Here is a 26,373-nt window from a genome sequence, read left to right on the forward strand (position 1 = left end):
GCAGACTATAGAGGACCTAACACTGCAGCAGCCCCGGAATCCCCCGGTGCTTCACCGACCTGGAAACCACCACCTGCACCATCCCGCTGTCCGTCACCCGCCGCTCCACCGGGAACTAAACTTGGCGCGACAGCCGAGAGGGGCGGGGCTTGCGGCATGACGTGTTTCCTTTTCCGGTTCACTGTGGCACACACGTGAAGGGAGAGGAGCAACGTGAGGAGACCCGGGTATGTGCGGTACGGAGCCTTGTCACTCTGTCATAATATCTATCTCTGTCTCATATATATTTATTCATACACGGACGTGTGTCTATGTCTCTACACATATATCCTTCCAGAACTGGTTAAAGGGGGTTTCCAGACCTACAAAAGTGGTCGCAGGCAGGGAATGGGGTGATATAACAAATCTATTGCTTGTCCACAGTCTACCACCACTGCTGTCATGTTGTCCCCAGTCTTTTGGCTACAGCTGGTCAGTGGTCTTGTGTAGTAGAGTCTGGGGAGACCGCTGAGGGGTGTCATTTGCCGTAGTGTCATTTAAAGGGGTATTCATATCTCTGCTAATATAGTTATACTGTTAGGGCTCATCAGTAGTGTTCAGTGCACCTGCTAAACTGCTCGGGTTTGGTAACATTACCCCAACAGTGTTTGATTCCCTGCGACTGCAGAAGTTGGATGTCGCCAACTTCTGCAATGGCAGTAACCACCAAGTGATAAACTGCCCTTAAAGTGACTGTACCACCAGGCCCAGGCTGAAGCACTGGAGGCGGGCCGACCCACCCTTAGTGGGAGGAAACCCCAGCCCCTCCATGACGTGACTCCATTAGAATCAATGGAACCCTATCATAGAGGGGCGGGGGTTTCCTCCCACTAAGGGTGGGTTGGCCTGCCTCCAGTGCTTCAGCCTGGGCCTGGTGGTACAGTCACTTTAAAGAGAACCTGTCACCAAAACAGTGCTTTCTAATCTATCACCATCATGTTACAGAGCAGGAAGAGCTGAGGAGATTGATATACATTAGTACCTTGGTTCAAGAGTAACTTGGATTGTGAGCATTTTGCATGAAGAGCTCACATTTCTTTGAACTTTAAAAGCTCCCTGTACTGGGTGGGAGAGGGAGTGGAGGAGGGGCATGGCCTGCATAGCGGGGTCTACAGCACTGTACTTTGACCCAGGAAGTCTCCCTCACCTTCCAAATCATAGCAGATCCACTTCAGGCTGGGGCTTGCATCAGAGGACAGGACTGTGGAGGTAATCTCTCCATAGCTGTATCCCCTCTCTCCCAGGACGGAGAGTGCTGCATGTATGTCCCCCAGATATGTCCTACTCCTTCCTTCATGCTCCCTGCAGTCTCTGTCAGTGCTTGTGTTTCCCACCCTCTCTATTACTGTACAGTAACTTATAATATCACATATTCTGCTCTTTCTGAATGTTTGTTTCATTTGTTTTACATGTTATTTACATGATTATTTTGGGGAGGTGGAAACAATTGTCTGCACTTCAATTATTTCTTATGGGAAAATTTGTTTTGGTTTAACAGTGATTTTGATTACAAGCACGACCCGGAACGAATTATTCTCGTAATCCAAGGCACCACTATATTGTGATATATCTTTGTGGGAAAATATTCAGTATAACTCGTAACATGTTGAGTGAAACACCTGATCATTCTGTGTAATGGTGGTTTTACACGGAGCGATAATTCGCCCAATCGCACGATTAACGATTTTGAATGAACAATTTTTTTTTCATAACGATCGGCGTTTAGACGGAACGATAGATTGTACGGAATATTCGTTTTGCGATCGCTTAAGCCTATCTCACACATAGGGGAAATCGTTGAAAGACTGTTTACACTGAACGATCTGCGAATTTTTTGCAAACGATCAACGACGATTTGAGAACTTGTCAAAATGAATGATTTTTCGCTCGTCGCTTGATCGTTCGCTGCATTTACACGTACGATTATCGTTCGAATTCGACCATTATCGTGCAAATTCGAACTATACATCGTTCCGTGTAAAACCACCATTAGAGTCCAGTGCCCAATGTCACTCAATGGACTGGACTCTTCATTATGGAAACATCAGTGATTTCAATTAATAAATTACAAGTTATGGATGTATACATGTATTTTGAGTAATATATATTTATTTTTTGGTTTTAAAGCATGTAAATATACAGTATTGTTTCTACCAAAGGGCATATTTGCAGTTACACAGTTTACATGGAGGGTCATTGCCTGATATGTGTCATACTTTTGCCCCTTTTGTGTTGCTATACAGATATGGGGGAATTTAAGGTGCATCGCGTCCGTTTCTTTGACTATGTCCCATCCGCTGTGCGTTGTATGGCATACTCTAAACAGACAGAGAGGCTCGCTGTGGCTCGCAATGATGGATCTGTAGAAATTTACAACTTTCCTGCCAACTACTACCAGGAGAAGGTAGGAAGATGAATGCATGCATATAGCCGTGATCTCCAACCAGTCACTCTTCCTCTCTCAAATCTACAACCCCCAGCATTTTATAAGAAAGTGATATAAAAAGATTTTTTGGGGGAGGGGGCATCTTTTTTAATGGCAAGTTAGTTTATAAAGAAACACTGTTAAGTTTTAATCCTTTTTTTTTTTTTTGTAATTTGTAGATGATTCCCGGAGATGACAGAAGGTCTACAGAGTCCATTTGCTGGGCAGCTGGTGAAAGACTCTTCTCAGCTGGTCTGAATGGAGAGATCATTGAGTATGACCTGGAGAAGCTTTGTGTTAAGTATTCCTTAGATGCATTCGGAGGACCCATTTGGAGCATTGTGGCCAATCCTAGCGGCAACCAACTTGCCGTATGTACAGCATTCCTACCAGTAATCATATTATCTGTTTTGGTTTTGTGTTCTTCGCTGATTTCTATTGTTTTGCAGGTCTGCTGTGAAGATGGCTCTGTCAAGTTGTTCAGCATAACACCTGAAAAGGTTGTCTTTGAAAAGTCTTTGGATCGACAAAAAGGTGATTGGCAGGCTGATCATGTGATGTAGTTGGCTGCTTCTTACTTTTCTTGATCGACAACCATGGTTTTTTTTCTTCTCCATCTACAGATCGTATCCTGTGTCTGGCTTGGCATCCATCAGAATCTAAGATCATCGCTGGTTCTGTCAATGTGATCAGAGTATTCAGCATCACATCAGGTAAATAAGACACAGGGTGTTGTTTTGGCATTGGTGGTTGGGGTGTTTGTCCATGTTGATGATGCCTATTCCATAGGGGCAAAAAGTGGTTTTGATTTAGAAATAGTTATGCAAATTATTGAAATACTGAGGCCAATTATTAGGAAAAGAGTGAAAAGTCTCAGGACCCCCTTTTATTTCAGAAAGAAGGGAAAACTACACATCTGAATAACACTGCAAATAATGGGTGAGGGGTCTATCTTTTAGGCTATGCCTTGAATATGGCCACAATCTTGAAAGCTCCCAAATTGAGTTAAAGTCTCACTGTCGTTATAACGTTCAAAATTTAAATCAACTGTAGGTGTGAAATAAAACAAGTTTGCAATTTACGTTTATTTTTACTTTTGTTTTCATCATGCTGTAAAACAAAGCTGAACCTACCAGAAATTCAGGTCCAGTCTCCTGAAGGCAGATTTTCTGACTTGTGCTTGTTGAAAATACACAGGAATTCCGGCCAGTATAGAGAGTCACGGCGCAATGTGTCCAGCAATCATATGGCTGCCTTCTCTGTGAGCCCTCAGATGGCCTGGAATACACAGCACTTCCTGTTTTCTGACAGTTTCCTGTTTTTTTTGAGAAAAAAAAAAGTCCGAAAACAAGAAGTGCCGTGTTTTCCATGATAACTAAAAAATAAATAATAAATGTATATTGCACACTTGCTTTATATCACATCTACTGTTGATTATGATTTTGAAAGTGACACTTTAAAGGCAAGGGTTTTTTTCCAATAGGAAGGTGGTAGCATATCAAAGAAAACCAGATTCCTCTCACAGATCAATTGCCACAATCAGATTTGCAACATCGCTTGTGGTTCAAAAGTTATCGACACAGAAAATTGCAACAACAACCAGGAACATTCCCTATGTCCATGATGCTGCAAACAGAGCTGATGGTGCTAGATCCAAGCGTTTTAAACCTGCATGAGAAGTTGATAACTTCTCATGATAACTGTGTTGATAACTTCAGGAGGTGGAAAATGACACAGGGATTCAAAAACGTCAAAGAGCAAATCCTCCGTCAGGCTCAACCCCCTTTAGGGTCTGAACTAGGTGTAACATGAATCAGTTTTTTCCTGCAGTGTTTCTATAACTTGCATACCCCACCAATGAAAACTAGTGTTTTTTCAAAGCCTGGTGTCAGATGTCTGATGTTTTGAAATAATTTTTCTCATTTCAATTTTTTTTATTGGTTTAACATAGTGATACAAACCAGAAAAATTGTGCCAATTCAGTTACACAACATAACAAAACTATCCTATAACAGAGGCATATGTATATACAATATATTGTATACAACCTCTCCAATTTACAACAGGCACTGTTTGCTGTATTCTCTCATATGTACATGTACGCAACAATATACATTGATAATCCCTCTTCAAATAGTGACTCATGACTACCTTTATGACAGATCCTGTTATCCATATCAATGTACTTTTTAAGGTCAACTTTGAATGTCCCTTCAATGTAATCTCTCCATGCTCTCAAGTATGCTGAAACTGTTGAACTCTCCCTATCACTATCATCTCCTCATAAGTGTAGTGTAGCTACTGTGTAGCTAAGTTGAGTTTAGTGATTGTAAGGCATTTACATAAAAAAGCTTTCTTTGGCATGGTAAAAATCATCAATAACGCCAACTGCGGTGTCAACTGTATCTTAATTCTCATAATGTCCTAGTAATATAGCCATATCTGACCAGAAAGTGATAATAGGACAACTCCAAAATATGTGCAACATTGACCCTCTGGAGCCACAACCTCTCCAGCAGGAAACATTTGGGAAAGCTTAAATGGAGTATAGTACCAGTGTAGCATAACTTTAGGCGCTGTTCCAATCTGCCCTCATATGTGTTAGAATCCCTTTTGGTTGTTTTCGAAGTACTTAAACAATGATGAAAAGCACAATAAGGGCGAGATCTTATGTGAAACTAAAAAGTGTTTGATTCAAAGATAATTAAAGATACTCCTGGAAGGGAGGAAGAACTCAGCACCCAAGTCAGGAAAGGTTTTCAATTTATCTCCAGCACATAACTTAGCTATAGTGTCTACCTCCAATGCCACCCATTAATTTATTCCTAAATCCATCACCCCAGTCGATAAATAACTTAAAAGGAGGATAGTTTTTTAAATATTTTTGGCAGGTTACAAGCACATTACCCGTATAGACTTGTACATCAAGTAAACAGTTTTCACTTTTGACATATCCTGTGCTGTTGCTTTATTTCATATTAGGTCATCTTCTTCATGTTCTGAAGCTAGATCGCCGACCTGTTAGTGGGAAGAAGCGTGATTGTGTTGTATGGAGTGTGGCTGTTCTGTCCTGTGGAGAAATCATCAGTGTGGATTCTACAGGAAAACTCCAGTTCTGGGAAATAAAGAGTGGAACACTTATCCGCTCTTACAACGTGGCCAGCTGTGACCTTCTGTGCCTCGCAGTGTCCCAGGTGATGCTCTTACTCTTTGGGTATGTATCCTATATGTAGCAAAGTGTCTTTTTAATATCCTGTCTTGTGCCACTTATTTTTCATGGCAGACTGAGGATAGCCTGGTGGTGGGCACGGCTGAGGGTGTCATCTTCCAGTTTCAGTATTTGCCTGTTCAAGCAGGCAAGCCAGAGCAGCAGTGGGTTTGCACAAAGCCATTTCGATACCACACCCATGACGTTAGAGCAGTGGCACACAGCAGTACTGCTCTCATATCTGGTGGTATGTATTTCTTCTACAGATTAGTTCAGATATTACATTACTTTGTTTCTTTTCTAAAGATTCTGCTTGTCTTAACAGGTGTTGATGGTAGGATTGTCTCCCGGCCATTGATGGAAAAGGTGCAAACAAAATCCTATGAAGCTGCTCTGAGAAATATCATATATCCACATGTAAGTCTTATTATGGATAGAAGTGTAATAAGATGGCTGCTCCCTCACACAAATAGGCCACGGTATTGGCCTAGATCTGCACATGCGTCAAAATTTGCCAGGAGCATCAGTGTGGGAGCATCATTCGGATTTTTAGCCAGGCCCCCTCGTCCATTGGTCTCTGACCTCACAGATGCTCCTCTAGATAAATGGACAAAATTTGGTTGGGGGGGAGGGGTGCCCCCTGCATCAAATATACCACAATTGTATTAAAAATATATGCCATCTTGGAGCTAACAGATTTCACTGAGGGTGCACATGCTGCCTTTGTGCCCTTGTGTTGGTGGGGTTTATCAAAATGAGTTTATACTTGCACTGAAAACCTGTTTCTTTACAGCGCCATCTTGTGTCCTGTGCCCAAGCTTCCCGACTACTTCTCTTTCAATTTCCTGAACATTTAGAGTTGTGGCGACTGGGACAGACAAATGAATCAGGTATGTGGGGATCCTATAAACTAGACCATTAACCACTTCCAAAGACAGGACCTGATATGTCTGTGTGTAAGTGTTTTACAAACAAGCATCAGCTACAGGCAAATCAGTTTTTTAAATTACTACAAAAAAAAAAAAAATGTTTGTGCTGCTTGCACTTTATGTATATGAGGCAACCCCACTCCAGAGTTGCTACAAGGCATTATTGGTGATATACTGCACACAATCCACTTGTCCTTTACAGATGCATTGATTTATTACATACTGAAAACAGCTCAGCAAATTATTAGTGGTAATGGAATGTGGTGACATAAAAGGTTACTGTATTATTCATACTGTACAGGGAATTCTGTAAAAAAACAAAAAGGTAGAATTGCAGTTTTGCCATTATATTAAAACCCAAGAAATTATATTAAAACAGTCTGTCAAAAAAAGACAGAAACTTTTCTAAAAAGTTGTGGATTTTCAAATGCAGATATGAAAAATGCAATTACAGTTTTTTGTGTTAACAAATAAACTAATGATTTTGCGACATCCCCTCTTAACCTAGAGGCCAACGTTACATCACACACTGTATATGTGGGGAGAGTGGTCAGTGTAGAGATGGCAGAAACAGTAAGAAATATAGAAAAGTCTGGGTTGCCCACCAGGGTCGTCAAAGAACTGGGACACACGTCACCAAGTGTGAGTGAGTGGAAAAGCATTTCCAGGTTGAGGCGTCTCGCTTAAAAACGGGTTTAATCCAGACACCGCACATCACTGCTCTGAGGGAGCCAAAATACAACCCTCATCATAAGGACCTCCAGACTGCTCCATTTCTACACAAAGCCGTGAGGTGTAATTTACTTCTATTAAAAAATCCCAAGTCTTCCCATACTTATTAGCTGCTGTATGTCCTGCAGGAAATGTTGTTTTATTTTTAGTCTGACACAGTGCTCTCTGCTGACATCTCTGGCCAAGACAGGAACTGTCCCTGATGAAATTTACATTTATCAGGGAAATGAGTGTTAAGTTACCACACACAGAGACATCTTTTCCAGGTTTAGGCAGAAGAGTTATATGAGCTTTTAGACCCAGCAGAGAGAGCATTAAGAGACTTAAACAGAGATTGCAATATGCTTTCCAAGCGCTTTACAAAATCTGGACGTGAATCCATCTGGGCCCAGGCTCCTGCCTAAAATTCATTTATTTGGGAACTGCCTTGACCTCCAAATTATCATAGTCCTTATTTGCCTTGGATGCATCTGCAGCAGGAAACCTCAGTGGGGCATTGTCAGTCAAGTATTTGTCATAGGCATTAGCGTTGACAAGGTCTAAGTTAGTTTAAAAATCCAGATTCTAGAGTTTTTATTTGAATCTAGCACCACATTAGAAAGTAATATAGCGAGTTGCTGTTACTTATCCTATCGTCTTCTTTTTTTTTTTTTTTTTTGTCCTGCCCCCTGGCGAAAGTTATTTTATTTAATTTTCTTGTTTACACTCACAGCCCACAACACGATACTGTGACGCGTTGACACAAAATGGCCGCCGGACCTATTTGTCGACACGTCACAGTATTGTGTTGTGGGCTGTCCTGAGCTGTCTGACCTCTCTTCTGCCCACCTCCAGCTTGTCCCCCCTCTGTGACATAGCCTGCTTGTCTTCTATTGGCGAGCAAGCTGCATCACATGTTACACCCTGGGATTCTCCTGCCCAAATTATATATTTCATTCATGTTGTTCAGCCCATAGATGCCTCTGTGACACCCCGCCCGGCCAGCATGGATGCGCTGCAGACTGTCCCCCCTGTATCTTCTATAGTGACTCCTTGAGTGTCTCACCCTATCCTGCTCTCGGTGATTGCATGAGGCATCACAGAGGCATCTATTGGCTTGGTAATAAGAAACTGACAGGGGCTCTGGAGTGTCACTGTGAAGAGGGACAGGCAGTACAGGGCAGGGGGATTGAATATGGTAACTAGAGGGGAGGAATAAAGCTAGGCTGGGAAGATTATAGATAGGGTGGGCGGGTAGAGGGGCCGGTGATATGGCAAAAGGACGTGCACTCCAGCCTGGAAGTTGTAGGCATTCTGCAGCGCGTGCCCAGCCTTGTAAGTGCTGGAGTTTTGAAAACAGAGTGTGGAGCGGACCGGAGCCCGGGAATGCTGTGTCAGGGCTCCAGTTAGGACTGCACAATGACGGTAGGCAATATAAGCAGGGCTAGAAGTGGTTTAATTATTTATTCAAGCGCTGCACTACTCCTTTTCTCAATGAGCAAGCCACATTTGTTCTTATATTCAAAGGAGTTACTTTGCATCTCGAAAACGGGACTCGCTTAACTAAAATGGAAAGTATTTTCCATATGTGTCTGATAGTGATTTATGACTGTAATAGGCCAGAGGGGGGAGCATTTTAGACAGGTCTTTCTTTTCCAATTCAGCTATGATTCATTCACTATGTGGTTTCTAAGCATTTTCTGAGCACTAAATACTCTTTAAGAATCGGTGATCCTGAAGATTTGTCTAATTAAAGAGTCACTGTCGTATTTTTTTTTTTTTTTGCAGAAATCAATAGTTTAGGCGATTTTAAGAAACTTTGTAATTGGGTTTATTAGCCAAATCTGCCATTATCTGCATGTAAAAAGCCTTTTCCCAGGTCCCCCTCTCCTTCCTCTTTTCCATCCACTGCAAAAAATCTGGGTGACAGCTGTAATCTGAGCTCAGACAGGTCAGTGGTGACTGTCCCAGGAGATAACGGTGAGGTATTTGTAGATTAACTCTTTGTTGTCCTGTTTTGGTCTTTTCTTTAGCTCTCTCCATAGGAGAACAATGAAGACAGGGGGGAGAGCTTCAAACTCCTTTTTCATGATAAAAATGCATTTTTTAGCTAATAAACCCAATTACAAAGTTTCTTAAAATCGCCTGGACTATTGATTTCTGCAAAAAAAAAAAAAAATTCACAACAGTGACACTTTAAGTCTGGGAAGAAAGGATATGCAAAATAGCTCTCACATCTAAGAAGAAAGCATATTAGCTGAAATAAGTTGTGTAAGTCATCTTAAGTTGTTACATTTAAGCTATAAATATATCATGCCATATTGTTTTTATATTAACTTTTGGAAGCATGCTTTAAATCTGTTTTAATGGTTTATAGGGATCGATGGTGACCTTCTGGATGTGAGTCAGGAACAAGAACAACTTTTACAGCTGAAAAGAAAGGTGAGCTCTGCCACTAGGTGGCGGCTTTGAGGCTTACTGGCGTTATGAGTTGTGTTGAGCTGATCTGTCAAAATGTTCGAGTTTAGCAACTAGAATGCTCGGCATTTGGTTACCAGTGGCTGTAGAGATTGGATGCCGCCCTAGGGCTGCCAGGAAAACATGGACATGACCATAGTTGTATCCATGTTTTCTTTGCAGCCCTAGGGTGGCATCCCATTTCTGCAGCCACCAGTAATCAAATGGTGAGCGTTCCAGTTGCCAAACTCTAATATTTTGACAGATTAACACTATTAATGAGTTGAAGATTTTTACATTCTGCAGCTATTTTGTGAGGACACATATGTAAAGTAAAGAAAAGGACAGTCTTGCATTAATAATGTAGATATACTGTTTGTTGTTCTAATAAAGGGATATGTAATTTATAGAGATGAGCGAACCGGGTTCGGGTTCGAGTCCATCTGAACCCGATCGATCGGCATTTGATTAGCGGTGGCTGCTGAACTTGGATAAAGCTCTAAGGTCTGGAAAACATGGATACAGCCAATGACTATATCCATGTTTTCCACATAGCCTTAGGACTTTATCCAACTTCAGCAGCCACTGCTAATCAAATGCCGAAAGTTCGGGTTCGGATGGACTCGAGCATGCTCCAGGTTTGCTCAACTCTAGTAATTTATCATTGACAGCGCTCTGGAGTCAAGGGTGCTTTAAAATAATAATAAATATGAATAATAATCGACTGTCAAAAGACTACTATCACTAGTTATATGCAGGAGAAGTATACACTAGCACTCTCCACTTTGCAGTTTAATCTAAACTTGTCAGAATGACATTTTAGTCATGAAAGATAAGATAAATTGCCTCATTTATTTCTTTGTTAATTGTTGGGATTAAACAGTCTTATTTTCTCTTTTTTTCTCAGGGATCTGAGTGTATCCGATGCAGCACAATCTCCCGCTGTGGTTCCTGGGTTTCTTATGCCACTGGATCCCGTCTGTTTCTTCATAGACTGCATTATGATAATGATAATATAAGTATCAGCCGGGTAGGTCAAATTTATACAAATGTGTATAGATATGTATATTGATATGTAATTGTGCTGTGCATCCTCCATTCATTAATCTTTTATATTACATTCTTATGTTCTCTATATATCCACACCTAATATACTACTTCTGTTGTTACACAGGTTCCCAAAGTGCCTCAGCTACAGACTGCGGCTCTGCAGCTTCTCTTCTCTCCTGACTCCAAACAGCTCTATGTAGGATCAGTGGGTGGATGTGTTCATATTCTGGAGCTGTCTGAGGGCGCCTGCAAGCACAGTCATACTTTAGAGCCGCCAGCAGGTAGGTAGGAATGTTACAGGGATACATATAAAACAACACCTTTTTATATTGTTTGGGGAGGATAGCTGTAAATGTTTAGTCTGCTGTACTGTGTAGCTGATACATTTACCCTTTGGATTACTTACCAAGGTCTATAGCGGTAACTGGTGAAGCTGCAGGGTTAGAGTTCAGATAACACTTCTGCTTTGTTTTTGATGTAATTGTTCAGTTGACCCTGGGAATAACAGGAGACATTTGTGAACCTCTGATGCCTTATATTTACAATTTAATATACCTTGATTACCTAGATATATCTTCTGATCCAAGGTAATCTAACGCATTTCAATCCTTTGCTCCAGCATTAAGGCTGCTTTGACACGAAACATGGACGTGGAAGGCCTGTAACACATGCAGCATCTCTGATATGATGCTGGGAGCGGGGGAACTGTATGAATATGCGCCATGCTTTAAGGACAGAGCTGCACGGCTGCTTCATTACAGTGCGGTGCACATACAGTTTCTCCTCTCTCAGCATCATATTAGATATGTTGCCTCTGCAGGGTGCGACTCCGTTACAACCCTTCAACATTTGTGTTCCATGTGAATGCAGCCTAAGGCTGGGTTCACACTACGTATATTTCAGGCAGTATTTGGTCCTCTTGTCAGGTCCTCATAGCAACCAAAACCAGGAGTGGATTGAAAACACAGAAAGAATCTGTCCACACAAAGTTGAAATTGAGTGGATGGCCGCCATATAACGGTAAATAACGGCCATTATTTCAATACAACAGCCGTTGTTTTAAAATAACAGCACATATTTGCCATTAAATGACAGCCATCCACTCAATTACAACATTATGTGAACAGAGCCTTTCTGTGTTTTCAATCCACTCCTTGTTTTGGTTGCTATACAGCCTCAAACATACAGCCTCAAATATACGTAGTGTGAACATAGCCTTAGGCTGTATTCCCACGTTCCGTGTTCCTGACGGACCACGGGCGAGGAAGGCCTGTAACTGAGTCTCCCCCTGCTTGGCCGGCATCAGTGATAAGATGGGGGAAAGGAGGGGAAAATGTACAGATAGGCGCCGCGCTGTAATGACAGCGCTGCGCGGCTGCTTCATTACAGTGCGGCGCATATGAGTACAGTTTCCTCCGCTCCTAGCATCTTATCATAGAAGCTGTCTAGGCGGGGGAGACTCCGTTACAGGCCTACCTCGTCCGTGGTCCATCAGGAACACGGAACGTGGGAATACAGCCTAAGGGTCCTTTTACACAGAGAGATTATCTGACAGATCTTTGAAGCCAAAGCCAGAAATGGATTTGAAAAGGAGTATCAGTCTTTCCTTTATTACCTTTTCTGTTTATAGTGGCTTTGGCTTCAAAAATCTGTCAGATAATCTCTCTGTGTAAAAGGACCCTAAGATATAAGCTTGAAAGCGAATGCACCAGTAGTTCCTTTTTCTTTAAGGTTTTCACATGAATAGAATGGCGCTGGCGAGAGGTAGCTGGTGCCGCAGTGCTTTTTATGAACCGCGGCCCTGTTCTCGCTTACGACTGTGTTCTGTTCTTGGGCATCAGCCAGGGTTGAAACACTGAAGGCGGGCCAGTGCGATACTCTATGATGTAGCTAAATATATGTGAAAAAGTGTATTTCTGGTTGTTATAAATAAGGTCCTTAGATCAATAGAACATAAACTATATTGATGAGGAACATCTATTTAATTTTCATTTCATTTTATTCCATCCAAAACTAGCTCCGTATCCACAGCTCTGTTCTGTAGTCTAAAGAGTCAGAGGCTTTCCCAAGCCCCCAAGTTGCCACAAGCTGGAATACTTACTCACTCCCCCTCCTATGCCTGATTGACAGTCAACTGGAGCTTTGTTTCCAAATCTGTTTCCTGAGCTGTGCATACAGATTGTTTCCATACCCACACCTGTGCACAGGGCTCAGCTTCCATCCGACTGTAAATCAAGCAGAGCTAGGAATGGGTACAGGGGTTGGGATGCATCTGACTCCTTGCACCAAATGATAAAATAGTTAGAAGAATCTAACAAGAAAGTGCCTGTCCCCGCAGGTTCTTCCCACCCTGTACATCTTCTGGCAGCAAGTTCAGATGGTTCTCTACTGGCTGTGGCTTCTGCCAATTCCCAGATTGACATATATGACGTGAACAAGCTAAAGGTGAGAACAATTGTAATTATTACTGATGTTTTTCGAAAATTAATTAGAAATGCATCATGTTTTTACATTAACCTTTTGCTTTCTTTCCTCCAGTATGAATGTTCAGTACCTCAATACAGTTCTCCTCCTACTGCCATTAGTATCCATCCCTCCACTAAGCACCTGGTCATCGCTCACGCTGATCAGCAGGTGGGTACTACAGATACTCAGCTTTTTTTCTTGGTGTGTTCATAGAACACAACTCAAGTTTCCTTTACTTATGTCTAGGTCTTGGAGTTCAACATTGCTAAGAAACAGTACTCAGAGTGGAGTCGGAAAGTCTTGCAGCAAGGTCTCCATCGTGATTGGATTGAACGTGATACGCCCATCACTGGTATCACGTTTAACCCCTCAAGGCCTGACCACATTCTTATGCATGATACCTACATGTTCTGTGTATTGGATAAGTCCTTGGTAAGCAAAAAAAACTTCCTAAAGCCCATCATGCCACATATCAAAAATCTGAACTAGAGAGGTTGTTGGTGGCTTCATGATTAATATATAGAATTGATTTTTGTGTTAGGAACATGATTATGCAAAAATATATTCTATCTCCCCAGCCTCTACCAGATGATAAAACACCCCTGGTCAATCAAAATACACTAAAGCAACTTTCAGAGAGTGCAAGGAGAAGTCATGCACATGCTTTCAAAATAACCAGAAAGTTTCAGGTAAGACATTAATCTTTCATTAAAGAGATTAAGTTTGTGTGTAACCCCACTCAATGCCAGTTATATTAATCCCGCTTAAAACAGTCTTAAAGCAAATGTACCATCAGGTACATTAGCTTTAACATGACCCACGGACAGAACGGCACTGATGCCACGGTCCATTTTTTGAACCGCGGCCCGGTTCCCGTAATGTAATTAAAAAGTGATGGAAAAAGTCACATAAATGCAAGCAAGGTACCAATGGAAAATACAGATCATGGTGCAAAAAATGACAGCTCATGTAGCCCCATGGACAAAAATAAGTGTATCTAAGCATGGTCATAGAGCAATTTTAAAATTCAGTCAAATAAAAATGTAGTTGTTCTTTAAGCACAGCTAGGCCTGCTCAGAAACAGTATCCAACTTGTATTTACAGGGGTTATCCAGCATTAGAAAAACATGGCCACTTTCTTCCAGAGACAACACGACTCTTGTCTCCAGTGTGGTTTGCAATTAAGCTCCATTCATTTTAAAGGGACTGAGTTGCAAAACCTACCCAAACTGGAGGCAAGAGTGGTCTTGTCTCTAGAAGAAAGTGGCCATGTTTTTCTAGTACTGGATAACCCCTTTAAATCTGTTGACACCTTATAATTCTATCCTTTAAATTATTCATTTTTTTTTAACTGTTTCCCCATTTGCTGGATGCATTGCAGCCCTTGCTTTTCATGGACTTGTTGGATGATGGGGAGTTGGTCCTCGTGGAAAGACCGCTCACTGACATCCTGACTCAGCTGCCTCCACCAATGAAACAAAAGAAGTTTGCGACATAAAGGTCCTCCCAGAGTCTTTCTACAGAGTTATTTTTTATAACTACAATGTTTTATTGTAATGGAGCGTCAGGGGTGCTCAGAAGGCGTGGATTGTTTCTGTCACCAACATCTGGCCTGAGATTTGATTGGAGTTTAATGGACTTTGATGCAGCACCGCTCCAAATACAAGGAATGGACCCAGTATGGACATCTTTACATCAGGTTGATGTTTTTTTATGGACTGAAAATTTAAACCTTGTCCACCTTCCACTTTAAATATATATTATTAAAATGTGGTCTTTCTGTGGTTGCTGATTTATCTTCACAATGGAACAGTATTGTAACAGATGTGTTAAAACTTTTGTGTGAAATATTTAGTACCTCAGTGGTAGAAGCCACCATGACTATATTTCATCTCTATAAGTTATTGGTTATCACATGGGTTCTAGCCCAGGATGAAGAAGAGTATGGCACAGCGTCAAATAACACTTTCATTGACAAAAATACATGTATGTATGATATTTTACCTTGGTATCAAAATGAATCTTGAAATCTTGAGGTGACGTATTTGGATGCAGCATTTGTTTACCTGTACCTAACTTTTCAAATTTTTATTTCTTGGTTCATTATGTGGGAGAGGGAAGCTCAAGGTGACAACAAAAGAAAGATGGTAGCCTGTTACTTTCATCTCTCCCCTTTATAGCCTCCATAGGCAAGGTTGGGAAGGAATCTTGAAGTGGTATTACAGTGAATTTTGTTTTGTACATTTTCAATAAAGTTATATTACAATGTTTTATATAACTTCATAAAAGAAATTAAAAAAAACATAGTATATTAGCCTAAATACCCATTTAAAGTGGTTGTCCAGGGAGCAGAAGACATTCTGGCAGTCTGCTCCCTGGCGCTTACCACAAAAATTACGGCCAGGTGTATGGCAACATTGTGTGGGGGCTTGGTTTTGCCTGTGTGCTGATTGGTATATACGCCTAATCCCTACATGTCTAGGAAGGCTTATTTTTGAATTGTGAATTCACAGGAAGTGAGTGCCAGGTTGCAGAAAGCTTCAGCTATAACCCCTTTAATGTTACCACCACTCATAGCATTAACAGTCTATGTCTATATTCTTTCCATCTGTACAGCCTTCAGTAATTTCAGGAGGGCATACAGGGTTCTTTCTTTTGTGTTCACCTGTTTCAAGAAGTACCAGCTGTGCAAAAACTGTCATGGCACCAGAAGGGTTATAGGAGTTTTCTGGGTTTAGAATATTGATCTGTGTCCACATGTCGGTGGGTGCCGACACGTGACACTCCATTGACTAACAGGTCTGGGGATCCACTGTTCACCTAGCAAGCAATGCTAGAAGCCCTGCGCAGCCTACCATGTAGAGGTGAGACAGTCCTGTTCAGTTCAATAGAAGCGGAGTTACCATGTCACCACTACACCGTAGACTTCACAAGGCTTTGCTGACCAACTGATTGTCCAGGCTGCTGGGTGTTGGTACCCACACAGGACAACTCTTTAGGGCTATGTTCATTGGAGGAGCCATCTTGGCCATTCTAGGGACAGATTTACATACAACAGGCAATGGAAATGAACCCATAGTTATATGGGGCTAGTCATTATGATTCCTGGCATGCCTCATGTTCTCTCTACTGGGTACCAGTCAAACATGCTAGACAGATGCAAGAGGTCCATAGGGGAAGTGGAATAGACGACATGGGCTGGACATACCTGGGCTATTGCCGTGCTGGAGAATGCCCCATGGGCACTCAAGTCTAATTTGCATATAAACAAAAGCTTGTATGTTGGCACTCAAAAGGCCTGTGCAGATAAGAAAAAAAACAAACAAACATGCCCAGACATCCCATTTGCATCCCGGTCAGCCTGCTTGCTGGGGTCAGTGCTCTTAGCAACCACTAATTGTTAGTAAACTCCCTCATTACTTATTTAGAGCAGCTATTTCACATTGGTTTCTTCATGAAGACTGCAGCCTAACATTTCCCTTCACAAACAGGAATAATGGCATCTTAGTGGCGATTCATGTGAGCAAATGTCGAGGGGAGTCAGCATCAGGCACTATTAGAGGGAAAATCACTGGTGTCCCAATAGAGAATAAAACAGACTTAACTTATGCTTATGTACGGAGATAAAAGATTACATTACTCTTAACCTTTATTTAAAAAAAAATAAAATTAAGACACTGTAGGCATTGCTTGTAGCGACCAGTGATCTCACTCACTATAGTAACTGTTTATTCTTTATATGATTTTTCTTTTAGTAGGTTAATCTGCCCTGTTCTGCTGGTCTATTACGCTCCGTTCACTTCAATAGAACTGAGTTGCAAAACCCCACCCAGCACAAGTCGTGCTGTCTCCTGTGGCCCTTTTTTTTTTTTTTTTCCTAATGCTGAATAACCCCTTTAAGTGTTGCTGCTGTGAAGAGGGTTCAGTGGGCCATACATTATAGGGACAATTCAATGACTTTATTGGGTAATAATGGGTCTTCTCTGGAGCACAATAAACAGCTGTTACCTTGTTAAGGGCTATGGGCAATGGGGATCCACACATGACTTATTGCTGTAGGTCATGTTGCAGAACAGGGCTACACTGGACAGCACTATACAAAGTTCTATGATCTCTATATCACATCATATAGGTGTATCAGGAGATACTTGATGATGGTCTGGTCAGTAAAGACTTGCTAATGTTGGGAAAATCAGAAATCAGTGCTGCTATAGGAACAACTGGGTCTTACATTCAATGTCAGTACCACCAATATTAATGCATAGTCCCAGGAATCAATTTTTCTCTGAAGTTTTAAAAACCCATCTGGTAAAGTTTTTGTGTATTTGTCCCAGCCATTATATTGAGTGGTCAGTATCCATGGCTGGTCTTGTGTGAGTTAAACCTAGTTTAACATTTCAGATCTCTACAAGTGCATCCTCAGGAAGGAAGGAAGAAACGCCTCATGTCCGTGCCGGGCTTTCCAGATAAGCAGCTCTGACACATGAGATACACACTGTGGATAATTCACCTATTTCATGTATCTGGGAAATTAGCTATTGTATGTTGAGTATTATAGGAAGAACTGGTTGGAACCTACATGTGTGTCTCTGAGGGAGCATTAGCCAGAGGTTTACATAAATGACATCTCCAGTAAATAGACAAAAGCTATTATTTTACTAAGCTCTGGTATGTTTGTGCCAAAACCAGGCGTTTAAATCCTGGCTCAGATATGTTCATGTTCTTAAAGTGGGACTCAAGTTGAGAAATCTTTTAATTTCCAGAGTTGTAAGACAATAAATTGGTCATAGCCCGTACCTGAGCTATTGCAATTAACCTTACTGGTTTTTTTTTCTTTTTATTTAATCTTTATTCATTTTCAGAATCAAGACAACATTCTTGCTACTATACAAAATGTAAACACAATCAATTTCTTATAAACCCGCCCCCCCCCCATCCCAACCACCCCCTGCAGATAGAGAGAAAGAAGAGAAAGAGATTAAAAAAAAAAAGCCTCTAAGTTTTCCAATAGCTCCACACATTCTGAGATCTCCTAAGAGCTTTTCCCGAGGCCATCTTAGCTAGATTCATTTCATATGCCCTAATTTTATTCATAAGTCCTCTCCATTCTTCCAAATTATTTAAAAGGGATCTTGCTCCACCGTCTTCCGCATACCCTGATAATAGCATGTCCGAGACCTTATCCCCTACTCTTGATCCCACTAACCCCTCCAAATGCCTCCTCACCTGAGCCCAGAATATCTGGGTCTCTGAGCATTCCCATAATATATGAAGAAAACCAGCATTCTCTTGTAAACATTTAGGGCATTCAGATGATTCTCTACAACCTCTAAAGAAAAGATCACGCGGACAGTGATATAGTCTAAGTAGAATTTTTAGTTGTATTAATCTAAATGGGACATTAGAGATAGAACTAGCAATGTTACCAATAATAACACGCCATTCATCTTCAGATATAATTCCAATCCGTAATTCCCATTTTTGTCTTGTCCTCTCCAAAAAAAACTTTCCTTTTTCTTGAACTAACACCTTATAAATACGAGCTAGATTTTTTTTTTGCCTCCCCAGTTAAACTTCTAACATAATCTATAATATAATGTGAATTAATTTGGAACAAATTTTTATTCTCAGTGCATCTATAAGCATTTCTTAACTGTGCATATCTAAACACATGACCGCCAGATAGGCCATAAAAGTGCTGCATTTCCGTGAATGAGAGCAGTCTACCCTCATCTAATATATCTGATATGTTAGTGATACCTCTCTCTTCCCAGAAACCTGTGTTGTGTATTTTACTAAATTCTGAAAAATTTACATTACCCCATATTGGGGAAAAAGAGAAACTACCATTAATTTTACATACTTTCTTAAGTGCTTCCCATATCTTTTTAAACATATTAGCTTGTGAAATTAAATTAAATCCTCCAAATCCAGCTTCTACTGCTCTAAACACCTCTCCGTGTTTGTGCCCAACCAGGTCCATAATGTATTTAACCACCGGTGTACCTTCTACTTTAACTAAGTTTTGAATGGCAATTGCAAAAAAATATAACTGAAAATCTAGAAGGGCCATACCTCCTCCATTTACCGGGAGCGTCCAGGCCTCGTATCCCACTCTAACTCTCTTCCCTGCCCAAATAAAAAAGTTCATAAGCCAATTAAATTTCTTGAACCAAGATTGCGGAATCCAAATAGGGCAAGCATATAAGTAATAAAGCACTTGGGGAAGAATGGTCATTTTAATTATGGCCATTCTATCTGCCATAGATATAGGAAGCCTATTCCAAAACTCTATTTTCCTTCTCAATTTCGCATAAAGAGGATACAGATTCAACTGCATATAGCTTTCCATTCTCCCAGATATTTTAATGCCCAAATACTCCAAGGGCTCTCCTTCCTTTACCACTGTAACGTCCCCCTCAAAACTGGATGCATCAATATTTATAGGGAGTAGCACCGACTTTCCCCAATTAATTTGGAGCCCTGCCACTGCTCCAAAACCCGAGACTAAATTTATAACTTTATGGACGGCCTGCTCCCCACCTCTCAGGAATAACAAGATGTCATCTGCATACAAAAGCAGTTTTTCCTTAGAGCCCTCCAGACCAAATCCTTCTGATTGCCAGTGGCTCAATGTAGAAAGCATATAATAAGGGTGAGAGAGGACACCCTTGCCGGGTTCCCCTCGAGAGGTTAAACCACTCTGTAGTAACATCATTATACAAAACCCTTGCCCTTGGCTGAGCATAAAGTAACATTGTCCATTTAACAAAGTCCTCTCCCAACTCAAATGCTCTCAAAACCTTCCAAAGGAACCCCCACTCCACCATGTCAAAGGCCTTCATGGCATCCAGAGACATGATGGAGTGGGGGCCCCCCTCTCCCAACTGGAGGTTGGCAAAGACCCTGGCCAGGTTGTCAAAAATAAGTCTATCGGGTATAAAGCCCGTCTGTTGTTTCTCAATAAGGATTGAAGCGACCTTAGCTAGTCGCAACGACAGGACCTTCGCCAAGATCTTATAGTCAGTATTAAGCAGCGATATTTGTATGAAAGATTCTATTCTATTAGGCTCTTGTTTCTTTTTTTCAATTAAAACAATTCCAGCCTCCCTCATGGAGCTGGGGAGCAGTCCATCCAAACAGGATTCATTAAACGTATGGGACAGCGCAGGGAGGAGAATGTCTGAGAACTCCTGATATATCCTAAAAGGGAGACCATCCGTTCCGGGACCAGACTGTCCAGAGCAAGAACTTAATGCCTGTTTTAGATCGCCCACAGAGATCGGCTTGTTCAGCTCCGATCTCAGCGAGGGATTCAATTTCGGAAAAGAAATTTGTTGTAGGAAGCTATCCACCTCTTCGGCTGTTATCTTACTATTAGAAGCATAAAGATTGCTATAGAAATCATAAATAATAGATTTAACTCTGTCCCTATCCCCTGTTAATTCCCCCTGCTTATCATACAAGCATGGTATATAAGTTTTATTCTCCAGCGGGGAAATGTTACGTGCTAACCATCTACCCGATCTACCAGATTCCAAAAATTGAGTTTGTCCTCTAAAAAAAATTCTTTGCTAAGCTTTCTCTCTCAAGAAACTAGCATACTCTCCTTGGGCTTTTTCAAGATCTGCTCCAAGTTGACTTGAAGGATCTCTGCTAAACTTCCCTTCGGCTTCCAACACCTTTCCCTGTAACTTAGCTTCTTTTTTCCTAAAGGTCTTTTTACTATTTTTAACCTCCCGGAACAAAAGTCCCCTCAGGAACGCCTTCATGGAGTCCCAGACTATTTGAGACTTAGCTGAGCCCTGATTGATCTCCCAGAAGCTTTTTAACTCCTCTTTTATCTGTTCTTTATTATCAATTATATTGAGCCAGTGGGGATTGAACCTAAATGGCCTCCTGGGGCCCGATTGCATCCAGGGGCCATTCAAGAGCAAAACCATGGGTGAATGATCCGATATAGACCTCAGTCTAAAGACCCAATCAATTGACAACTGATTACAAAAGGCAAGGTCTATACGGGAGATAGATTTGTGGGAGCTACTAAAACAGGAGAACACCTCTTTTTCCCCATATAGTTTCCTCCATATATCCAACCACCCCACTTCTTCCACCATTTTGGCTAAAAGGGTACGTTGTCCAGACCTCTGGGACTTCCCTCTTCTATCAAGGAGAGGGTCCATCACACAATTGAAGTCCCCACATATGACCAATGGCAGGAAATCCCTTCCATCAACAAACCCAATTAATTGAATCAGAACGTGTAGGGTAAAGGGAGGAGGGATATAGAGACACGCAAAGATCATTTCCACATTAAACAGCTTACAATGCAAAAAAATATATCTTCCTTTGCTATCTATCTTTTTACTAATAACACTAAACACAATACTCTTATGTATATAAATAGATACTCCAGACGAAAAGCTGGTAAAGGTGGAGTGAAACTCCATACCTGCCCATCTTCGCCGGACTTTATACAAGTTCTCCTGAGTACAGTGAGTTTCAAGTAAACAGACTATGGCTGGTAAATGCAAATTAATCCTATCAAATATAGCGCATCTCTTAGACCCCTCCCCCATCCCTCTCACATTCCAACAAAAGATTTTGCAGCTAGTCATCTTCTAGAGAGAAAAGAAAAAAAAAAAAAAAAGATAAAATGAGAAAAAAAAAACACACTTCCCTCCTCTGCCACCCACCCTCCCCTCGCCCCCTCCCGACTCCCACTCCCCATCCCTCCCCCCCCCCCGCCCAACACCCCTACCCACTAAATGTCTCTCCATGCTCCTTAAAGCCAGAAGGACTCTTCCCATTTCGTATACCAACTCCCCACTTCCTCCCCGCCCCCCCCTCTCCCACCCGCCTCACAAAAAAAAATAAAAAAATATGCAATTAAATAACATTTACAATACAGAATCAATAACCCTCACTGTCTAACCATTTAAGAGCATCACTAGGATTAGAAAAAAAATGAGTAACATCTTTATGGATTATTCTAAGCTTAGCCGGAAAAATCAAGGAAAAGGAAATGTTCGCCTGGTGAAGTCTTTTTTTTATATTCCGGAATGAAAGTCTCTTTTTCTGTGTGGCCCTAGAAAAATCTGGGAAGAGAGAGATTTTCCCGCCGTTGTAGGTTATTTGTTCTTGTCTGGCCAGGTTAAGTAACAAATCTCTATCACCAGAACAAATAGTTTTAATGATCATTGTCCTAGGAGGGCTACCAGGTGGCAAAGGCCTGAAGGGTACTCTATGCGCTCTCTCCAACGCAAAAAATTGTGAAAAAACATCTCTGCCAAATGTCTCCTCCAGCCAGGTTGTACAAAACTTAATAGAGTCATTCCCCTCAACCCCCTCAGGTAGGCCGATTATTCTGACATTTGACCGTCTAGAGCGGTCCTCCATTTCATTAATCCTGTCTTGAGTAATCATCAACTGCTGCGAGATGTCTTTGACCTTTTTCTGTAAATCCGTGACCCCTTTCTCCAAGGGGGGAGATAGCTTTCTCACAGTCCACAACCTTCTCTCTTATTTTAATCATGTCCCCTCTAATAAGGCCAATGTCAGATGAGAGGGCCCCAACTGTTAAGGACAGATCCGACACCGCTTTATTACAGGTTCTTATTTCATCAAAGATCTTATCCAACGTAATTTTAGGTGCCTCAATACCCTGCTCCAGTGACACCTGAGGCTCCTCCCCCTCCTCTTGCAGGGCATCAAATCTGGAACCTGTCCTGGTAGTCTTTTCAACCAATGGGGATGCAAGTGGATGATTACGGGATTTCCCTCCTCCAACTGGAGAATTGAAGAATTTGTCCATTTTGGGGGAGGCACTGCTCCCTATTTTCTTTTGCGCTGGTTTAGGGGCCATTGTAACCAGTCAATTTGCTTTCCCAAAGTCCTATCTAGGAGACAGAAGGGAGGGGCGGTTGAGATAAAAAAGGCACAAAGAGAGATGCCTTATCACAGAACTAACGTGGTTGGATATTACTCACAAGATGCCTGCGAGAGTTGAAGGGCACAAAGCAGTACCACTTGTGTCCAGAATGACCAACACCACAGAAGACGAGGCTTTCAGGCAGAGATATCATTCAGCAAGTCGCCTAAGACCTAGTAAACAACAGGGTAGATAAGCTTCTCACCGTGCAACAGCCCGGCTTGCAGCTGGGACCTCTCAAAAACCATAGCCGAAGCCTACCCCCAGGGGCCACACAGTCCAGGCAAGACAGAAAAAAAACAAAAAAAAAACAGGCTGTTTACATGAAGAGTGAGCAGTCCATGTCAGCCATGCATCCCAGCAGATAAGCCCCCGGCCAGGGCCCCGGGGGAAGGGAAGGGCCCGCTCACACCGAGCCGACCCCCTCCCCCCGAAACCCCGGCCAGGGACCACACTCGCCACCCCAAAATAAAGGGGCATAGCTCAGTGACTGTTCTATACCATGACCGGTTGATGGAGAACGGCACTCACAGAATCCGGGGTTAGAGAGAGTTCAGTTGGGAGAAGCGCCTCCAGGATAAGGACAGCACACGCCGCCAGACCAGGGGTCCTTCATAATCCTGTCAGCGGTCACATGATCCCGGCTGTCCTGCAAAGCGCCTGTCCGGCCACACAGCCTAGCAGCGCTGGCGAAACACTCTTATTAAAGCCTGACATCTCGGCGCTTTACTTCTAGACTCCCGGCACCGGACGGCCATCCCTCCATCTCACAATCCTCTCCCGGGCCATCGTCAGTCCACAAGCCGGCATCGGGTTAGACAGTCCAGCCGAGGGGGCCTTCACATGATCCGGCCAGGCTAATCCAGAACAGCGAAGGGAGAGGCGGGCAGGGTCTGGAGGAGCAGGGGAGGAGCAAGGAGCCGTGCGTACTACCTCATGACGCACCGGAAACCCCCAGCTCTTACTGTTTAATAAAAGGGATATTATTAGGGCAGTCCATGCTCTTTATTACATGGATAGTAGATATTTTGCAAACAGCTTGAAATCAAGTGGGAAGTATTTTTTTGAACTTTCTGGAATGCATAAACTCAGATCATCACCAATTTCCAGATTAGTCTTTATATGGTTCCACATAAGGAGAAGTTAAAGAAAATTTAACTTAAAGGAGTTATCCAGTGCTACAAAATCATGGCCACTTTCTTTCAGATATAGCACGACTCTTGTCTCCAGTTCAAGTGCGGTTTGCAATTAAAGGGATTATCCAGCGCTACAAAAACATGGCCACTTTTCCGCCTACTGTTGTCTCCAGTTTAGGTGTGGTTTGCAATAAAGCTCCATTTACTTCAATGGAACTGAGTTTCAAAATCCCAGCCAAGCTGGAGACAACAGTAGGGGGAAAGTGGCCATGTTTTTGTAGCGCTGGATAACCTCTTTAAGCTCCATTCACTTCAATGGAACTGAGCAGCAAAACCCCGCCCCAAGCTGGAGACAAGAGTGGGTCTGTTTCTGGAAAAAAGTGGCCATGTTTTTGTAGCGCTGGATAACCCCTTTAATCCCTGGATCGTTTAGCGGATTTGTGGTTGGCTGAAGGATAGATAGCAGAGGGTTGTTGATAATGGTATGTAGAGACTGGTTATAAGTGTGGTGTGCCACAAGGGTCTGTCCTGGGTGTTAGTAAGTGACATAAGAGAAGGTTTGGTAGGTAAGGTTTGTCTGTTTTTGCTGATGACACAAAAGTGTGCACCAGGGTTGATATTTCCAGAGTTGTCAGTAATATGGAAAATTATTTAGCTTTGCTAGATGAGTGGTCCAAACATTGGAAACTGCAGTAAAATGTTCCTGAGTATGAAATAAAGCACTTAGGGAAAATGAATCCTCTGAGTATCATATAGGTGGTTCTGTGTTATCAAAGACTTCAGAAGAGACGGATTATGGGGTAGTGATTTCTGACACCTTTAAAATTAGTCACCAGTGCAACCAGATGGTGGGGAAAGCAAATCGTATGCTGGGGTGTATAGCTAGAGGTATAACCAGTAGGAAGAGGGAGATTCTGATGCCGCTTTATAGAGCTCTGGTGAGACCACATCTGGAATACTGTGTCCAGCTCTGGTGAAATAAAAAGACCTTGATAAAATAGAATGGATCCAAAGACTGGCTATAAAAAGGTGGACGGTATAAAACATCAGGAAAGACTTTTAAACTAAATATGTATAGTCTGGAACAAAGAAGGGAAAGGGAGGACATGATCAAAACCTTAAAGGGGTATTCCCCCCAAGAGCAAAAAAAATGTAATGCTCCCAAACCTAGCTGGTTTTACTCACCAAGTCCACCTGAGTATTTTGAGCCGTCTCCCGTCTTTCTAGCTGCTGCCGTTCCTGAGTTACAAGTTTTTCTAAAAGATGGTCTATTATCAAGATAGGAAACTACATTTCCCATCATGCAATGCTTATTACTGATGATGGAGAATTAACAGCGCTGAAATGGTGGTGATGATGATGGCGTAGCAGAGCTGAGACGGTAACATGGTGTAGCAGAGCTGAGATGGTAACATGGTGTAGCAGAGGTGAGACGTGAGATGGTGTAGCAGAGGTGAGATGGTGTAGCAGAGGTGAGACGGTGAGATGGTGTAGAAGAGCTAAAACGGTAACATGGTATAGCAGAGCTGAGACGGTGAGATGGTGTAGCAGAGTGGAGACGGTGATATGGTGTAGCAGAGCGGAGACGGTGAGATGGTGTAGCAGAGCAGAGACGGTGAGATGGTGTAGCAGAGCTGAGACGAGCGCCATGCATGGGTGAGCTGCAGGGGGTGTTGGGGAGCCGCGGGTGAGAGGAAGGGGGGGTTTTGTTGGTTCCGCTGGGTGGGCTTGCCGGTAAGTGCAGCTGCGATTGAGCCGTGGGTGAAAGGTGACACATCCAACTAGCCGGGGGGAGGGGGGGTGCTGGTGCCGCGGTTGAGCCTCGTGTGATGGAGGTGCTGCGGTTGAGTGGCACTCCTGAGCCAGGGGTGACAGGGGTTCCGCGGGAGGTGCCGCAAGCGCTAATGAGCGGGGGGGGGGGGGGGCGGTAACCACAGCCACGGGTGTGCAGCGCTTGTGAGCTGCGAGTGACAGGGCTGCCGCGGGTGAGATGGCACAGTCAGGGGGTGGGGGGCACACGG

At 42.5% G+C, this 26,373-nt stretch overlaps 2 protein-coding genes across 4 annotated transcripts in view; one reads left to right on the forward strand and one right to left on the reverse strand.

Annotated features, from left to right (window-relative positions):
- CHTF8 (chromosome transmission fidelity factor 8) overlaps positions 1 to 26,373 on the reverse strand; it is a 65,220-nt gene that overhangs the window by 16,467 nt on the left and 22,380 nt on the right. Inside the window, exon 2 of one of the 2 annotated variants that reach the window (XM_069966093.1) lies at positions 11,226 to 11,314. Coding sequence is in view for 1 of the 2 variants with exons in the window: in XM_069966092.1 (XP_069822193.1) it covers positions 60 to 82 (23 nt within the window). In the remaining variant the exon portion in view is untranslated. Of the gene's footprint in view, positions 1 to 59; positions 149 to 11,225; positions 11,315 to 26,373 lie in introns of those variants that run through there. The other variant, XM_069966092.1, reaches the window with a different exon arrangement.
- Positions 177 to 15,325, forward strand: UTP4 (UTP4 small subunit processome component). Of its 2 annotated transcripts, none has more exons than XM_069966090.1 (17): positions 177 to 227; positions 2,283 to 2,443; positions 2,644 to 2,835; positions 2,914 to 2,998; positions 3,088 to 3,177; positions 5,447 to 5,658; positions 5,748 to 5,919; positions 5,998 to 6,089; positions 6,466 to 6,562; positions 9,690 to 9,754; positions 10,677 to 10,799; positions 10,944 to 11,100; positions 13,158 to 13,264; positions 13,358 to 13,453; positions 13,532 to 13,717; positions 13,864 to 13,974; positions 14,667 to 15,325. In XM_069966090.1, exons 2-17 carry the CDS (start codon positions 2,285 to 2,287, stop codon positions 14,781 to 14,783), a joined length of 2,061 nt encoding a protein of 686 aa, XP_069822191.1. In that variant the 5' UTR covers positions 177 to 227; positions 2,283 to 2,284; the 3' UTR covers positions 14,784 to 15,325. The 2 variants fall into 2 exon arrangements, with proteins under 2 accessions (XP_069822191.1, XP_069822190.1); XM_069966089.1 differs by having other exon boundaries at positions 182 to 236.

The sequence above is a fragment of the Dendropsophus ebraccatus genome, chromosome 4 (assembly GCF_027789765.1).
Source record: "Dendropsophus ebraccatus isolate aDenEbr1 chromosome 4, aDenEbr1.pat, whole genome shotgun sequence".
Lineage (NCBI taxonomy): Eukaryota > Metazoa > Chordata > Amphibia > Anura > Hylidae > Dendropsophus > Dendropsophus ebraccatus.

What these genes read in the sequence shown, in the direction of transcription:
- UTP4 (XM_069966089.1), top strand. An exon ending in CCAACTACTACCAGGAGAAG is followed by an intron (nt 2,444 to 2,643) that starts GTAGGAAGATGA and finishes TGTAATTTGTAG; the next exon opens with ATGATTCCCGGAGATGACAG. An exon ending in TGTGCCTCGCAGTGTCCCAG is followed by an intron (nt 5,659 to 5,747) that starts GTGATGCTCTTA and finishes TTTTCATGGCAG; the next exon opens with ACTGAGGATAGCCTGGTGGT.